This window comes from Phocoena phocoena, chromosome 7, assembly GCF_963924675.1.
Source record: "Phocoena phocoena chromosome 7, mPhoPho1.1, whole genome shotgun sequence".
Lineage (NCBI taxonomy): Eukaryota > Metazoa > Chordata > Mammalia > Artiodactyla > Phocoenidae > Phocoena > Phocoena phocoena.
Window position 1 is genome coordinate 57,030,702 of NC_089225.1, and position 17,387 is coordinate 57,048,088.

Below are 17,387 nucleotides of genomic sequence, written 5' to 3' on the forward strand. Positions count from 1 at the left end.
AGACCTTCCCTCACCTCCAAGTTCTAGAAACCTACTTTAAAGCATGAGTTTTTGAGGCAGTTTGCATTGTGGTGGCCACTCTAGAATTTTCCTAATGTCTTTCTACTGCTTTCTTTCTCTCCAAGTCAAATGTTTCATCTTTTTAGGACTGGTAGATGGGGCTTTTGTAGAAGGCACAAAACTGACTTTTAAGCAAAGGATAGACGCTTTGCGTAAAATTTAAAAAACTAACAGAAAAGCTCAGTTATCCTGGGCAAAATTCTTCTGGACACTGTTGGAAATGAACGCTTCATGTAGCAATCCAGATTCATTTACTGCAAAGGGTTCACTCTCCAGGCAGCCACAGCAGGAGTGAAGGGAGAAGCAATGTGAAGACACTTTGAGGCCATAATCTTATGTAAACAGAAACTTTTGTCACGAATAATAAATACAGAAAATGAAGCGTTTGATAAGTGAGCATGTATCCAAGTAGGCGAATTTCCCTGGCGCCGAGGTTCAGCTCAGCTTTCTGCTCACCCTTGCTGATTTAATTCAATGAGCCGACCTGCAAACACAGCCAGCGTTCCGATGATGCAGACGAGCATGAAGACTCCGAGGAGAATGTGGTCCATCACCATTGCAACGTACTTCCATTCCTCGGCCGCCTGGGAGAGAGGGATATGTTAGAATTTCCGTAAGACGATCATGGACTCACGGTGTTCGTCCTATCCATCATCTAGGGGCCATTCAGTCTGTTGATCATCCCTCCACTGGCATTATGATCTTTATTTTTTAAATAGGTTATTCACAATATGATTTGCTAAGGTGGCCTAGGGGGTCACTGGGCACATCTTACATCAGTAGCTGCCCCTTGAACGCCAACCTCCCCATCAAGCCAAACCCATCCCTCTGTGCTCGAGCATTTGACCATTTAAACAAGAGGTGCAGATCTCAAGCCACAGAGCTTACGTTATTGGACTCCTGGTCTGACTTCATGGTCTCTGCGATGTATTTGATGCCCTCAATGGCACTTTTCACCTCGGGGTGTTTGATCAGGGGAGAGTGGAAACCCATGGGTGGAGGTCCCGGCTTCCCAGAAATGTCAGAAATATCAATGTCTTCTGTAAAAATTTTTTTGTCTTGTTTTTCTCTGGATGGTCTTTTCATCGTGGAGAAGAACATGATATTTGGGATAGTGTCGATAAAAACCTGTAACAAAATTTAAAAAGTCCACGTATGGGAATTATTGTCAGCAGGGCAAGCATCAAACTCTGATTTTGCATAAGCAATGTGACCTTAGGCGAATTATTCAGCTTCTCTGGGCCTCAGTCTCTTTGTCCCTAAAACAAAAGGACTCTACTAGATTTTCTCAAAGCTTCCTCATCTGTATCCTGTGACGGGTCAAATTACTAAGGCTAACAGAGATGATTCTGTAATGCCAGCAGCTTGCCACTGGAGGGAGCCTGTGTGCAGCTACTGACTCAAGAAACCAATGAAACTTAAACTTCCAGACCCCCTGTAGGCACCCACTTCTCATCAAGCCCCCTCCCTACCCCCACTCCCAATTTCTAGCCCTTATTCTAGTCTCAGCAGATGATTCTACCAGCAAAAAAATAAGCAGTCTGTTCACAAACTGGAAGACATAAAAACAGACATCTCAAGATTTCACAGCATTTGAATAAAAGGATAGTGATTTATTCATCTTCTCTAATCAAAGAGATTCTTTAAGGCTGAGTTTGGAATGGGCTTCGTTAATTCTGGTTTTCTTATCTCCCTGGGCCGGTTGCTTGAGTTATTTATACCCAGCAAGAAGCCAAAGAAAGTTCCTTCCCCAAAACCCCTACAGCCCAGAAAGGACTTTCCGTTCCTAAGTGCCCACAAGGGTTACCTAGGAGGCCACTGGCCACACAGAAGAGTAGGCCTGCGGATGCCTTGAGGGGAGGGGCAGCCCTGGGCAAAGTGTGCCGGGGCCTTGCTTGCTCACCTTCCGCACCCACTCGGGCATGACGTGGGTGCTGGGGGAGCGGTGGTGTGTGTTGATGACGATGACGGTGATGATGATGGATGCGATGACGAACACCATGGTGAACAGCATGTACTTCCCAATCAAGGGCACTGCACTGGAGGTGGAAGGGATCAGCTCCACAATGACCAGAAGGAACACGGTTAAGGACAGCAGGACAGAGATGCTGAGAGTCATCTTCTCTCCTGGACAAAAGAAGAAACAAACATGACCCACCTGTTATGGGCTAAATTGTTCTTCCACCCAAATTTATGTGTTGAAACACTAAGCCCCAGCACCTCAGGGACTGTTTTGGAGATAGGCCTTTAACGATGTAATTCAATTAAAATGAGGTCTTAGGGTGGGCCCTCATCCAATATGACTGGTGTTCTTATCAGAAAAGGAGATTAAGACACAGACACACACAGAGGAAAGGCCATGTGAGGACCCAGGCTGAAGACAGCCATCTGCAAGCCAAAGAGAGAGGCCTCAGAGGAAACCAACCCTGCTGACACCTTGATCTTGGACTTCCAGCCTCCAGCACTGTGAGAAAATAAATCTCTGTTGCTTAAGCCACCAGTCTGTGGTCCTTGGTGAAGGCAGCCCTAGCAAACGAGCACACCACCAAAACCCAAGGGTGAGAGGAATGTGACCGGCATGTTCTCAAGGTCTCGTTGTGGGGAATTTTTTCTGCAGAATTTCCTATGAGACCTTGGCACCTTAACACTGCTGGTGATGGCAAGTGGCAGGCATTTCCATTAGAGGCTGCCAAGCAGGAGATGCTACTTCACCTCTTGCCCAGCATTCCGTTTCTTGGCAGAACTCAGGGAACCCAGAGAGGTTCTGGGTGGTAATCGAGACCCCAGATGGCAGTTTTTCCGTCCGCAGCAGAATGTCTTAAACCTCACAAAACTGAACTGCAGCCTAGCCTACTTGTTACCCAGCAGATGATGGGCAGCCCAGAAGTACATGTATCTTTTTCTCATTGTGGGAGCAGAAAAAAGCTGTAAGACCAAAGCCGAGAAAGGACAAAATCAATGATTTCACACCACTCGCTTTCTCATCTTCATCTAAGGGGATGATTTGGGTTTTTTTTCTTGTTTTGACTTTTTTTGTTTTTCATACTAAGCGATGAGGGATTCCCCTTCCCCTGAATCTTCTGTCCAGGCCCTACACTTTCAGGGTGAACAATTCCCGGATGGTGTCTTGGTTGGACAAGGAAACAAGAAAGCCAGGGGCTGGATGGCACTGGAATATTTTTGTGGGGATTGACCAGCTCAGATGCAGTAGCGAGCCTTCGGAAGGGACTTTCCTTGGGCTGGTCTTGGTGTTTGTGTGCTGGGAAACCCCTCGTGTGGCCCTGCTTTTCAGTGTGGAGCTTTTCCCATTCTGGATGCGTCCAGATGCTAGGAATATACACAGGATCCAGAGTGGATGCAAACAAGAAATTGTCAGTTTCTGGTGGGTAAGAAAGTCTTCAAAAGTAAAAAAGAAAACAGAATTATAAATATCGAATGTTGATCAAGGTACATCCAATTTCTTGATTAATGATAATAACGATAGCTAACAATTATCAAGCAGTCTCACTGTTCTAAATGCTTTTCAAGCATAAATCATTTAGTATTTACAGAAACTCTGATTAGTTTCCATATTGCCCTGCCTAGAGTGTTCTATCTTCACTTAAAGAAGCTTCATTTGATTAGAAAGGTGAAAAGATACTTGTTATGATTTGTTTAAGAATGAGTACAGAAGGTTGTAAATATTTTCTAGGAGTTCTATTGTAAAGAAAAGTATTTTTGAAAAAAATTAATGTAATAAAAAGGAAAACATTTAAAAAAAAAAGAATGAGTACAATCCCTAGAACATATGTTCTGTGGGGAAAATTCTGCCTTGTTCTCTACCTTATCCCTGTCTTGTAACAGTTGTTTAAACGGTATATGTTGAGTGAGTGAATGTGTAAGTTTATTTTTTCCTTGTTGGAAAGTTGGATTTAGACTTTTGTGGGTTTTTTTTTTTTTTTGGCCTTTTGATAAAATTGTTATCTGTCAGGATTTTGAGGACCACCTTACCATCTTTCTTTTTTCCCTGCTTGTCTGCCGTAAATCATTTAAGAGCAGTGACTTGCTTGCAGGCATATGTGTTCCCTTTCCCCCTTTTCTGTAGATTGTTGGTGTCTGGTGAAATTATGTCACAGATGTGATTACTCAGTAGGAGGTAAGTAAGTCGTCCAGGCTGATATGGGAGAAAGAATTGCCACTTGGGAAGTATGGTGTTTTGTGTAAAGATACTGCCATCTGGAGAATAGATACACAAAAGCTATTTTCAAGGGGCAAGCCGTGGGCAAAGGAGGCAAGACCTGAGTAGTCACGTACAGCAAGTGACTTCATGGGGTACGAGGCATCGGTAGTGCCTGTGATACACGCCTTACCCAGCACACTTCGGGGCACACAGCAGGTATTCGGCAAATAGGTGCTGGTGGTTATTCACTTAACCGGACTGAGCTAGGTTTGCGCATCTTCAGAGTCCCATTCAGCTCTCTGCCTGCTCTGTAGTCTGCCCCAGCTGGAATTTCACCACTGCACATGGCCAGTCAGTACACGCATCCTCCCAGGGATGAGGGTTTGGGTCTGTCTGCCTGTATTTGTTTATTAGCAGTGGTTATTTCTGGCTTCCCCCAAAATAGTAGCCCGAGATCCATCAGGGTCAGCAGCTGCACCCACCTGAGTCTGTGGGCAGGTAGAACACCAGGCCGGTTAAGAAGGAGAAGAGCAGGCAGGGAATGATGACGTTGACGATGAAGTAGAGGGGCAGGCGCTGCATGACAAAGTGGTAGGTGATGTCCAGGTAGGGGGTGGAGGGGCAGCAGGCGTAGAACACCCAGTGCTTCCAGCCCCGGGACTCCTTGATCACCCATTCCCCACTCTCCATGAAGTTGCTTAGGTCTGGCTGGTCGCTTTCCTGAGAAGATGGAATGAAACTTTGAATTCCCAGCCTCGTCACCCTGAGGAGGGGGAGGGTTTCCTAATCAGCTGTGACAAGGCAACCGATCCCAGCACTGTCACATACCCAGGAGGGACCCTGGGTCACCTTCGCTTTGGGGTCTTAGGTTCCTTTCCTGTAAAATAAGGGGGTTTGGACTATTGGGATTCTCCATGTTGACTATACATTCAAGTCACTCGGGAGCTTTAAGATATACTGGTGCCCTAGCTCCACCCCAGTCTGATTAAATAAGAATTCTTGGGCCTGAGCCTGGGCCTAGAGAATTATTTAAGCCCCAGGTGGTTCTCTTATGCAGTGCATCAAGAACCTTCCCAACCAATTGAGAACCATCAAACTAGACAATCCCCAAAGTTCGAATGGGTGCTGAGAGCCTACGATAATGGAGGGGCAGAGTTGGAGACCTGAATCACGCTTTTCCTGCATCCAACCTCCTCACAGTAGGTCACCACCCACCGGGTTGATGGCCACCACGGATCCGTCATAGGTCCAGGTGCCCAGCTTCATGCTGCAGTTCTGCTCGTCAAAGGGAAAGTGGGTGACGATGATCTCACAGTAGCTTTTAAAGATGGCGGGAGGTGTCCACGTGATGTGGCCAGTGTAGTCCAGGAGCACTTTGGTGAACTTGACAATGGCAAAGTCACCATCTGCACTACAATTGGGATAAAAGAGGAACAGGGATCCAAGTGACAGATGAGCCTTCAATTCTGCTTGGGGATGCTAACGGGAGACAGTTGTTAATTATTCAGGTGCTAATTATAGAAGCTCTCTTTTGCACTGCATCCCTTTTTATCTGTGGCAATGTTTTTCAAATTTGTCTGATAATAAAGATCACTGGGGTGCTTGTTTAAAATATAGATTCCTGAATCTAAAAAATAATACAAGTGAATCTTTACAGACCAAAAACAGACTCACAGATACAGAAAACAAACTTATGGTTACCAAAGGGGAGAAGGAGGGAGAGGGACAAATTAGGAGCATGGGATTAACGGATACAAACTACTATACTTAAAATAGATAAGCAACAAGGATTTAGTGTATAGCACAGGGAATTATATTCAATATCTTGTAATAACCTATAATGGAATATAATCTGCAAAAAATCTGAATCACTATGCTCTATACCTACAACTAATACAATATTATAAATCAACTACACTTCAATAAAAAATAAAAGAAAACAAAATATAGATTCCTGAGCACCATCTAAGTGCTGAATCAGGATATCTAGGGATGAACCTGAGAATCTAGTTTTAAAGGAATAACAGGTGACATGGATTCACTGCATCCCAGATTCTTCTTCCCAGTCCTCAGTAGTATTTGTGATGTTAATCTCCATGTATCCCTTCTCTGATATACTTTGAAAGTTAATTGAGAAAAAACCCAGGAATTTTAAAGAAAAACACGTCTAGTGGCTCATTACGGGGACAAGCACGTTAAAGAAGTGGTCTATTACCTTTAAAGAACTATTTAGACCGCAGTGGGGTGGGGTCACAAACTCAGATGCCTCCAGGGCCAGGCAGGCAAGGAAGGAGGGAGGGTTGAGCCTGGCATGGGGAGAGACACTCTCTTCCCTGAGGAAGGCACCACTCAGCTCTGCCATGGTGTCTGCGTGGGAGCGAAGGCTCCATGTTGCCTGATATTGGATTCTTCCTTGGAAGCTGGGAATCAAGACTTTTAATCCAAAGTCGCCATTTTTTTTTTTTTTTTGCGGTACGCGGGCCTCTCACTGTTGGGGCCTCTCCCGTTGCAGAGCACAGGCTCCGGATGCGCAGGCTCAGCGGCCATGGCTCACGGGCCCAGCCGGTCCGCGGCATGTGGGATCTTCCCGGACTGGGGCACGAACCCGTGTCCCCTGCATCGGCAGGCGGACTCACAACCACTGCGCCACCAGGGAAGCCCCAAAGTTGCCATATTTTTGAAAGTTGGATTTTTCTAGAGAAGTTAAAAATTCAGATTTTAATGTATTTCCCAATTTTCAAATGTTGGCAATAATTTCTCATTAAGAAAGGCAACATAGTAGATACTAAAAAAATAACAAACTATTTCTGAAGGTCTTGTTCAGTGGGTGGTCTGCTCATTCCAGAACAGCCTGTGCCCCAGGGCCTTGGCAGAGAGCAGGACGGTATAATAGGTGCTGAAAAGTGGGTGGGGTCTACCTTGCTGGGCTTTCAGGGACATGTGGTATATATTGTGCCTCACTTCATAAATCAAGAGATTTTCTTCTCATTAATTTTTCCTTGGGACTGAGAAGAGGCTCTATCCAGAAAACTATGCAGCTTGAGACCCTCCCAACAGAGCAGAGGGAAAGGATGGTCTATGTCTCTCCTTCGAAGCAGGTGAAACAGGATTCTCTCCCCCGTGAGGGTCTTTCTGAGTGAGCTTATCAAAAGGACCTGAGGATTTTAATTGCTTCCCTCAGATTCTAAGTGAAAGAGAAACTTAAAGAGATAGACACTCTGTCCTATGAGCATACTTGTCCAAAAGTTTACACAAATGATTGTGTACTTTGACTCAAGTTTGAATCCCAGGTCGGATTGGAAAATATGTAATAAAGTATCAAAGTTGGGGAGGGTCGTCTTAAAAGGTATTGTTTCTTCTCACTAGCCCTGGCCACCTTGCCTGGTGAGTCTGCTAGAACGCACAGCCTGCTCGCTCCAGACACGTGCTATAGAATGTCAGACCACAAATCCTCTAGGCCAGTGTTGAATGCTCCTGCCTGGGAAGGATGCTCTTTGCAATGAACATTCCCTGACAGATGAAGGGCGTATGATAATGAACGTGTCATTAAATTGGAGTGTCTTGAATCACATTATAATTTCACAACATGCAGTCTGTCACAGAGCCCAGTGGATGGGCTACATAGGCATCCCAGGCCATCAGCAGCACGCAGCATCTTGGGATGCTGTGAGGATGTGATGAATAACAACCCCCGGAGGTTCAGACCTATTGGTCGGAAGGACATTTAATTCCAAGGAACTCAATTATATGATGTTTGGTTTCCTTGGATAGTTGCCATATACCCTACAGGAGCTCTCAGGGATTAAATGTCCCCCACCCTGCAGCCCTGTTTCAATTTGGCTCTGATAATTGTTTCTATTCATAACACGAGACACCATATGGCACCCCTAGCATGTCAACTTGGCTCTTGGTTTTTAAGGGTTATTTAATGTGAACAGTGGTGAGACGCATGCCAAGAGTGGCAGCCCTTCCGTTAGGGCACTTGGGCTCCACCTGCCCCCGTAATGTCCGCCTTCTAATCCTGTCTGTTTTGCTTACTTGTTATAAAGAACTAGGTCCGGGTGCCAGATCTTTTCTGATGGAATGTGAATTTTTTTCACGCCACCATAGTCGTCTGGGTTCCATTTTAAGTTGTAATCCACCCATTGCTAGAAACAAAGACATTTAGTCGATTAAAAAATTAAAAATATTTTTAAAATCTAGGCTTATCAAGAGCTCTGATGAGCATGGTAATTCTGGTATGGACAGAAATTGTGTTCCAGTAAGAAGGGTTTGATTCAGAATTCAGTTTTCCCCTTAGTAACAAGTAAGAGCAAACACAGAGCACTGAGTACATGCAGGCACTGTTGTGAGCATTTTACCCATATTCATCATTTAGTCCTCACAATGTTCCCATGAGGTAGGAGTGATTATTGACCCCATTTTACAGGTGAGAAAACAAAGGTAGCCCCAAGTAACGCCACCAAGTGGTAGCAGATCTACCAGGTACACTGCCCACCTTAGGAAAGGAGAATGACCCTATTGGGAATGTTTTCCTCAAGCAGGCAACATCATATTTTTAAAAAGTATTATATTTTCTTCTACATTATGAAAGTAACATATACCCAATGCAGCAAATTTGGATAACACAATGTTGAATTGTCTCCCCCAAATTAATATGAAGTTCTAAACCCCCAAGAATGTGACCTTATTTGGAGTTAGGGTCTTTACAGAGGTAATTAAGTTAAAGTGAAGTCATTAAGGTGGGCCCTAATCCAATATGACTGGTGTCCTTATAAGATAGGGACATTTGAAGACAGATACATATTCAGGAATAAAGTCATGTGAACGTGAAGACAATGAATTCTGAGCAAAGGAGAGAGGCCTGGAGCAGGTTCTCCCTCACAAACTTCAGAAGGAACCAATTCTGCCAACACCTTAATTTTGGACTTCTGACCTCAAAAACTGTGAGACAATAAGTTTCTGTTGTTTAAGCTGTCCAGGTTGTGACTTTGTTCCAGGAGTCCTAGCAAATTAATACACACAGAAAAAGCACAAAGTACAATAAAAAATAAACACCAAAACATGATCCACAGCCCCACTACCCCAAAGTATCTACTTTTAACATTTTGTTACATATCCCTGTTACCTAAATTGATTCCCTCTGGGCCCATGTTAAATTTCAGGGTGAATAAAAACAACATGAATGCAATTATCTAGCTGAGTTACCTGTTTCAGACGAACATTGGTTGTCACGATCTGATTTACTTCATCCTGCAAAAAAGATAAGGCCCCATCTTTAGGAGGACAAGAGGGGAGCCAGGGGAGGATGGTCCGGGGTGGGAGGTGTGGAGAGCCTGGAGCTCTCTTGTCTCACCACGTTGATGAGCTGTATCAGCTGCAGGCCCACCGTCACCTCCACGGCCTTGCGGTGGTCTTCCACGGGCCGTACTACGCTGTTGTAGTTTTCAAATAGCTTTGCCACCAGGCGGGTCTCATGTTCGGAGCCCAGGACGAGGCCAGCTGAGACAGCAAACAACACACTCACTGTCAGCTCTCACCCTCTACACACACTAACGTGAGTAACTGAGGTGTGGCCAGCTCATGGAAGGCACGCAGGCCCCCTTGTTGAAGGGCTCCCTGATGCAGCTGTTATTGCCTTGAATTCCTTTCCAAGTGCAGCTGCCAGTGTGGTCCCTTCCCAGTGGGGCATGCCAGATTATCATGCACTTGTACTTTGGACAGATGACATTCCTTCATCCAGCATCTGTCTGCATCAAGTTTGCTAGGAACACGCACACGCAAGAAGAAAGGTCCACACAAAGTCGGTCTTGCTATTTCAGAATCTGGTCATGATGCAATGAAATCTCAGACTGGCTGGCCTCAGAGCTCACGATGCTATGAGCAGCCCAACATTGATGCTGATCCACACCCACTAAGATGTTATTCCGTAATTAACAAAATTAAAATTGACAAATATTGGTGCAGTTACAGAGAAACTGGAATCCTCCTGTGTTGCTGGTGAGAGGTAAATGGTGTAGCTGCTGTGGAAAGCAGTTTGGTGGTTTCTCACACAAGTTATACACAGAGCTACCATATGACCTACCAATGCCACTCCTGGGTATATCCACAAACGAACTGGTCATACAAAGATTTGTACATGGGGTGGGGGATGTATAAATTAGGAGGTTGGGATTAACGTATACACACTACTATATATACAATAGATAACCAACGAGGACCTACTGGGCATTACACTCAATATTCTCTAAAGGAAAAGAATCTGTAAAGGAATATACATACATATATATATGACTGAATCACTGCTATACACTTGAAACTAACACAGTATTGTAAATCAACTATACTTCAATTTAAAAAAGAAAAAATACAAACAAAAAACCCCCAAAGCAAACAAAAAATCTGTACATGAATATTCATAGCAATATTTACAATAGCGATATGGTAGAAGCAACCCACATGTCCATCAATGGATAAACAAATTGTGGTATATCTATGCAGTAGAATGTTATTCAGCCACGAAAAGGGATGAAGTTCTGATACATGCTACAGCATGAATGACTCCTGAAAACTATGCTACGTGATAGCGGTCAGACACAAAAGGGCACATATTGTATGATTTCATTTATATGAAATATTCAGAATAGGTCAGTCCATAGAACAGAGAGTAGGTTAGTGGTTACTAGGGACTGTGGGGACTGGGGAATGGGAGTGACTGCTAATGGGCCCAGGGTTTCCTTCTAGGGTGATGAAAAAGTTCTGGAATTAGTGGTGATGGTTGCATAACACTGTGAATGTACCTAGTGCCACTGGATCGTGTACTTTAAAATGGAAAATTTATGTAATGTGTATTTTACCATGGTAAATCTTACATACTTATGTATTTTTCCATAATTTTAAAAATAAAATAATCACTGCTGATGGGCCCATGTCCCAATTAAGTTGCTAAGAGCGAAAACCACATGTTCTGCTGACCTGGGTTTGGGGGTCCTATCTGGAGCATGAATGATTCCAAGGAATCTTTACTACGTTTTCCTTCGGGATGGAGGGCAGTATCATCCAGTATTCTCAGAGCCCGCAGGCTTTGTGTGTCCAGCGTGATGTGCTCCTTACCAGCAGGCAGGCAGGCAGACATTCTCGCCTGAGATTCCGAGAAGTGGGCTGACTTGTCTGAGGTCATGCGGCTAGGGCAGAGCTGAAGTTAGAGCGGGTCATTCTGTGCCGTGCTCCTGTACTCACTTTTAATGTTATGAATGTGCTGGAAACTGTACAGCTACATGTGCCATTATTCCTATGAGAAACTGTGTTCCAAATTCCAACAAGTTCCTTATGAAGGATCTCTGTAACTCAAGCCTGCTGTGGTTTGGAGGTTGCCTGTTCAGGTCTGGGAGAGGAAGTAGACACACAATCCATTTGTCCGGATTCGTGTAACCAGATCTCCCCTTTCCGCAGGTTGTTGCTGAAACTACACTTTTTCCCTGGGCCAAGACAACTTTAAAAATGAAACAAGTGAAATGCTTTCCCTTTTTTCCCAGTTGTGTTAACCGATCACCACTAAGGCAGGCGATTGGTTGTTTTTTTTTTCTCCTTCGATCCTAAGTTTGGAAGTGTTTGTCAACAAAATAATTAAGTAAAAAGTAATTCTGTTTTCTATCTTTATTGATCAACAAAAATAATAACTAACACACCCAACTTGTTTTGTGCCAGACTTTCTTCTGTGTGCTTTATATGTACTAAGTCTTTCAATCCTCATAACTGGGTGTGGTATGTACTGTAATTGTCCTCACTTTACAGATGAGGAGATTGAGGCCCAGGTTTCATAAATGGTGGAGCCAGGATTGACAGCCAGAGCCCATGCTCTCAACCACTATTTCTCATCCAGAACTTTATATCAGTTTGAAACAACCAATGCCATGGAATGAATTGAAACATGTTCATGCTGCCGAAAGTACGTGTTTTAATTAGCCTGTAGAGCTTTATTAAAGGTCCTGTATTCGTATTACCTTATTGAATCCTTATAAAAATCCTATGAGGTCAGTGTTTACTCCTACTTCACAGATGGGAAAACTGAGGTCTGGAGAGCTGAGCCATGTATTCATGGCTCCCAGCTAGTTAGAGGTGGGATTATAAGTGGAGGCCGTCTGACGAGAGGGCCTGTGCTCTTCACCACCTCCCTGAAGGCCAATGTATCATGTCCATTCGGATTTTTGAAGGTTTCAGTATAGCTCAGATATCTTTATTATGACCTTCCTGGACTCTAGATACTGAATGCCTTACCTAGCCTACCTCTTCATTTCTAGTTTCCCAAATTTTCTGAACCTAAAAGGGTCTGTGCAGAGCTTTCATGTGGCATCTCCCCCAAACTACCTGCATTTGAGGACCCTTAGAGCAGCATGTTGTCCAAAGACCCAGGTTTTGCAGGTGCCCCACTGAGCCCCTGGGATGCAGCTGTCCTCTGTCCTCCACACCTTGTCTATCCCGGGGCCCACCCAGCCCACGTGGGGGACGGGTGTGGGTCACTGAGTGCCTTGGCTACTGGGTTTGAGGTTATTGCTTTGGTGTTACCTTGGGCTGCTTATTTTTAAGTGACCGTTTATTCCAGTTTGACAGGAAGAACATACTAGAAAGCAACAGAGAGCAGATGCTCAGCGTTCTGTGACAGGAAAACTATGCAGGCCAACCCTAAGTTCTGCTAGGGAGTAGGGACCACTGGGGAGCCAGGCACGGTCGGGGTTCCAGGGATACTCACTTCTTCCTCTGCACCCTCGCCAAGGCCAAGGGACCTTGTGCCTTTCGCAATGAATTTCTAAGGAATTTCCAAGGAGGTCTCTATTTCTTAGACCATATTTGTTGGTATTCTTTTCTTTTTTCCTCCCCAAATCAGGGTAGAGTGAGAGAAAATTTATAGGACCTGAACTCAGAATTCTAGGTTTCTGTTCCCAACTCCAGTATGGTCTGGAGAATTGGACCATCTCTTCACGGATTCAATAAATCACAGTAAATACTTTCTTTAAAAGGCAGGATGTAAATTAACAAACACAGACAAACACATACGTAATGTCAGAGTCTCCCTTTTCAGCCAAATCATGCTGGTCATCCCTATTCAGACGGTGGTAACATTAATTCATTCACATATTCGTTGAACATTTGCTGTGTGCAAAGCATTGTTTGAGTAGCTTTGAGGTTTTCCAACATGAATCTGATACAGATCCTGTCTTCCTACCTTCATGGACATTGATATTTTCCATTTACATAAATAACTGTAAACAAGCTGGAAAGTAATATGCCATAAGAAAGGTGGTAATGAAGTGCTTGGGATTCCTGAGCTGGGGGAGAGGAAAGGTTGTAATGAAAGTGCTATAAAAATAGAACAGAGATCATTATGTTACGCTAACACGGGAAAAAGTGTCCCTCACTTTTGCCCCCAAAGGACTGGATCTAAGTAGGGGAACCCAGCCACAATTTTAAAGTGTTCTTTTGTCCCGTACTAGTCCAATCTGTATTTTTATGTGGGGAACAGCTTGGTGGGTTGGACAAAAGGAATTCTGTCCTGTTAATAGCCACCTTGGGTAATTCTTATCTCAACCTGGTGCTGTGTTTCTTGCTACCTTTTCAATTTCAGGCTGTGTTTTCTGACCATGCACATAAAAAAATGGAGTCTGATCACATTCCAAAGTTTGTACATGAAGTGACTTTGGGACGGTCAGTTCATGTCTTTTAGCCTCAGTTTCCCTATAATATAAATTTGAAGATGTTGGGTTGCCTCGTCTTGCTCTAAATTTCTGTTAACTATCCATGTGAATTGACACCAGCAAACTCTAGGTTTGATCTAAATACATATCACATACTTCAAAAAATAGCTAAACTTGCATTTTTGGAGATCTTAGTGTCCTAAAAGATCACTTAAGGATTTTTATATATAAACATATCACTTAAGAATTTTCATTGAGTGTAGTGTTTGCAAACACACACACACACACACACCACCACCACCATCACCACCAAGCCAGCTTTGGTTGGATCGAGTCCAAATCCCAGAGGATATAGTTTATCAGAGTTTAGGCTATTTCCTTCAACTCTGCTATTGAAAACCACCTCTCTTGCTCTTCACCTCTTTTGCCCAGAAGACCCGTGTTTGTCAGAGCAGTATTAGAGAAGAGAAATCACAGAATGTCAGTCGCCTTGTTTCTCAGTTGAGATGATATCACCAGTAAACTTTTATATGAAGCAATCAGCAAACATCTATTTCCCTCGGCCGGAAGTTTGGGATTCAGGATAGCTTTTCAGCTGCTGTGTTGTGACACATTCCAGAGTTGAATGCAGGTCAAGGGCTGTGCAAGGTTTTACGGTTTCAATTCAAACCCAAACCTACATATAGTAGGGTCCTTTAAAAAAAAAAAAAAGTAGACCGTAATGCATTCATATGAATCTTTTTTTTAGCTTCAGAAGTTTAAAAAATTACAAAATATTTCATCTCTCATGGAGAGAGTTTAGTTACAGTTATGAAAAGGTTTCTCCCTCCAGCACATGGAGCTGTCAGTCTAGCCTCTTCATTTTCAGAATTCTCCTAGAGCCATAAAAAGACTTGTTAACCATACTGCTTGTGATTGTAAGTCACCCTTCTAAGTTCCTATAGTTGTTCAACTATGATAGCAGCTCCGGGATGGTAGAAGAGGTGCTGAATCAGATCATACGGATTTACTAAGATGCAGGCACTGAAGGAAAGAGAGATTGCATGTCTACTTTGTAGCTTTTGACCAGGCAGCTCCTACTTTAATTGGATAACCCACCTAAAAATCTTTATCCACAAACCCAATCGAGCCAACATCGGTGAGAAACGGACAGAGCAGCCTGGGGCTGGTGAAGTCCTGCCATTCTGTGTTCCCATCAAAGAAGCAAGACTCTGGTTCGGGGGCTTCTAGTGCTTTAGCCTCAAAGGAGCAGCCCTGGCACTTACCTGAGCAGAGGCCAAGGAACAGCAGCAGCGGCCGGGGTTCCATGGGCTGGTGGTGGGGTGTTCGCCTGGGCCGCTCTCTGGCTGGACACTCAGCTGCTGGAGGGTTTGGCAAGTGAGTGAGCTGAACCAAGCTATTGTTCACACCACCTGTTTGTGGCAGTGACAGCTGGGCTGCCCGGAGCCCTGGAGCCCGGGGCTGAGGTCCTTACGTTATTGCAGGGCGGACACTTTACACAACTGCTGGAACTTTGACAAGCTGAGGGTGAACTGCACTGTGTTTCCAATGCACCATGAGTCAGGTCTTCATAAAAAAAGAAAACACGTTAGAGTAGGGAATGAATTTTTTTGCCCGGTGAGCAACTCCCTCCCTTTTGTATAAACCAGAACCTCATCTGTGTGGATTGATTTGATCAGGGTCACTGGGTCTGAGTAGATAGTCAGCTGTGTGTGTAAGACACTGATCATCCTAAATCACAAAAGTCCACATTCTACAAAGAGGAAAATTTATTTGCTCTGGTTCCCTCTAGGCTGAGAATGCCTGGGGCTTCTGTGAGGGAATGAATTTGAGAAGAGTGGGGTTGGTGCCGCTGGAGAGAATTCCATGTTTGATTGGGTTTGGTTTCAGTGGCTTCTTCCGTAAAACTGGTTTTACGATAGCCCCCGGAGTGGCTGTCCCCAGCCCTGTCTCTGTATCAGGCAATACCTATCCTGCAGTGTGCCATTAGCGACAGCAAACAGCCCACCTCCCATGTCCTGTTATTCAAGTGAGAAGTAATTAATGGGAAAATTGGCCCACTGCATAAGCGCTGTTCCAGGCTCCTACTTCCTGCCGTCATTCCTCTGCCTACTCTCAGGGAAGCAAAGAGCAGAGTGCTTCAGTTTTTCAATTTATTTGTTTAAAAAAAAAAATCCTGAAAGCCAGTAGTTAGTAATTGCTCAGTCAGAGAAGGATTTTTGCCAAAATAGAAAAGGGAGCAGTTATTTAAAGACACCCTGCCGGTTCCTTCCTTGCTTCCTTCTCAGATTGAATCAGGTGAAGAAGGTCCCTCACCTCAAGCCCAAGGACAGCATCCTGACCAATTCCCCCATTCCAGTGAGTCCAAAGAAATAATTAGGGAAAGGGCTGGGAGTGTAGTGAAGAGAGCTTAGAGTCTGCATTATTTATATGTTTTTTGCTTTAAATTGTGGGAGATGTGCTGTCAACAGAAAAATTGGTCCCCTCCTTTCCATAGCATAGCACAGTGACTACAAAGCCAGGAATACATCCTTTCACCCTGCCCCTTACATCTACATGGAGCCATGGGACTGAGTTCTAGAAAATGAAATGGGAGGGGAAATTTTATGAGACTCACCATCCTCCCACTGGAGCTCGTCCATGCTCTTCTAGTCTCTGACTGGCTGGAATGGACATGGAATGGACATGACCCCCAGGGTGACCTTGGAAACCACATGTTGAAGGGGGCTTTGCTTTTGATATCCTGAATCCTTGAATGACTCCAGGGAGGAGGGTGCCCCATTGGCCTGGTTACCACCCAGCTCTATTTCATGAGAGAGAACAAAACTTTGACTGTGTCAAGCCATCAAAATTCTTGGGTTTATTTGTACAGAAGGTGGTTTTATCATCGTTAATACAAAATTTACTCCCTTGCATTGGGGATCCTAAAACATGTAGCACAGTGGGGAAGATAAGAAAATTGGTACTGGAGGCAGAAAAGATGAAGATAATAGCAAATTACTTAAAATAACTGTTGTCCTAGATTTCTTCATGAGCAAAGTATGTACCAAGCCAGTGGCTCTAGAAGAGGTTGGAAAACACAAAGTCAGTATTAGGGGGTTTTTTTTGGTTTTTTTGTTTGTTTGCTTGTTTTGTTTTTTGGCCACATGGTGTGGCTTGCAGGATCTTAGTTCCCTGACCAGGGATCGAACCCATGGCCCCTGTAGTGGAATGGTAGAGTCCTAACCACTGGACCTCCAGGGAATTCCCAGTTCTTATTGGCTTTGCTTAGGGAGTCTGTGCAAGGAAGAGTCAAGCTCAGGTAACAATTGGTTGGTTCAAGAACAGAAATGAAAGGGATAGGATGAGTCCAGAAATCTGGAGCCTTCCGCTTTGAGCCCTAAGAGTAAGTGATAACAGAGAGAAAAAAAAAAAGGCTCTGAGCAGCAAAAGCCCATTAGGACTTCTCAATACCTGGTCTCACCACTGTAGCAAAA

At 44.2% G+C, this 17,387-nt stretch overlaps 1 protein-coding gene across 1 annotated transcript; it reads right to left on the reverse strand.

Annotated features, from left to right (window-relative positions):
* Window positions 1–512: 512 nt before the first annotated feature.
* On the reverse strand, window positions 513–15,219 carry CHRNA1 (cholinergic receptor nicotinic alpha 1 subunit). The gene is made up of 9 exons (XM_065880425.1): window positions 15,177–15,219; window positions 9,576–9,721; window positions 9,428–9,472; window positions 8,258–8,367; window positions 5,435–5,630; window positions 4,702–4,939; window positions 1,964–2,187; window positions 949–1,188; window positions 513–644 (listed from the first exon to the last, which is right to left on the reverse strand). Exons 1-9 carry the CDS (start codon window positions 15,217–15,219, stop codon window positions 513–515), a joined length of 1,374 nt encoding a protein of 457 aa, XP_065736497.1.
* Window positions 15,220–17,387: the final 2,168 nt, after the last annotated feature.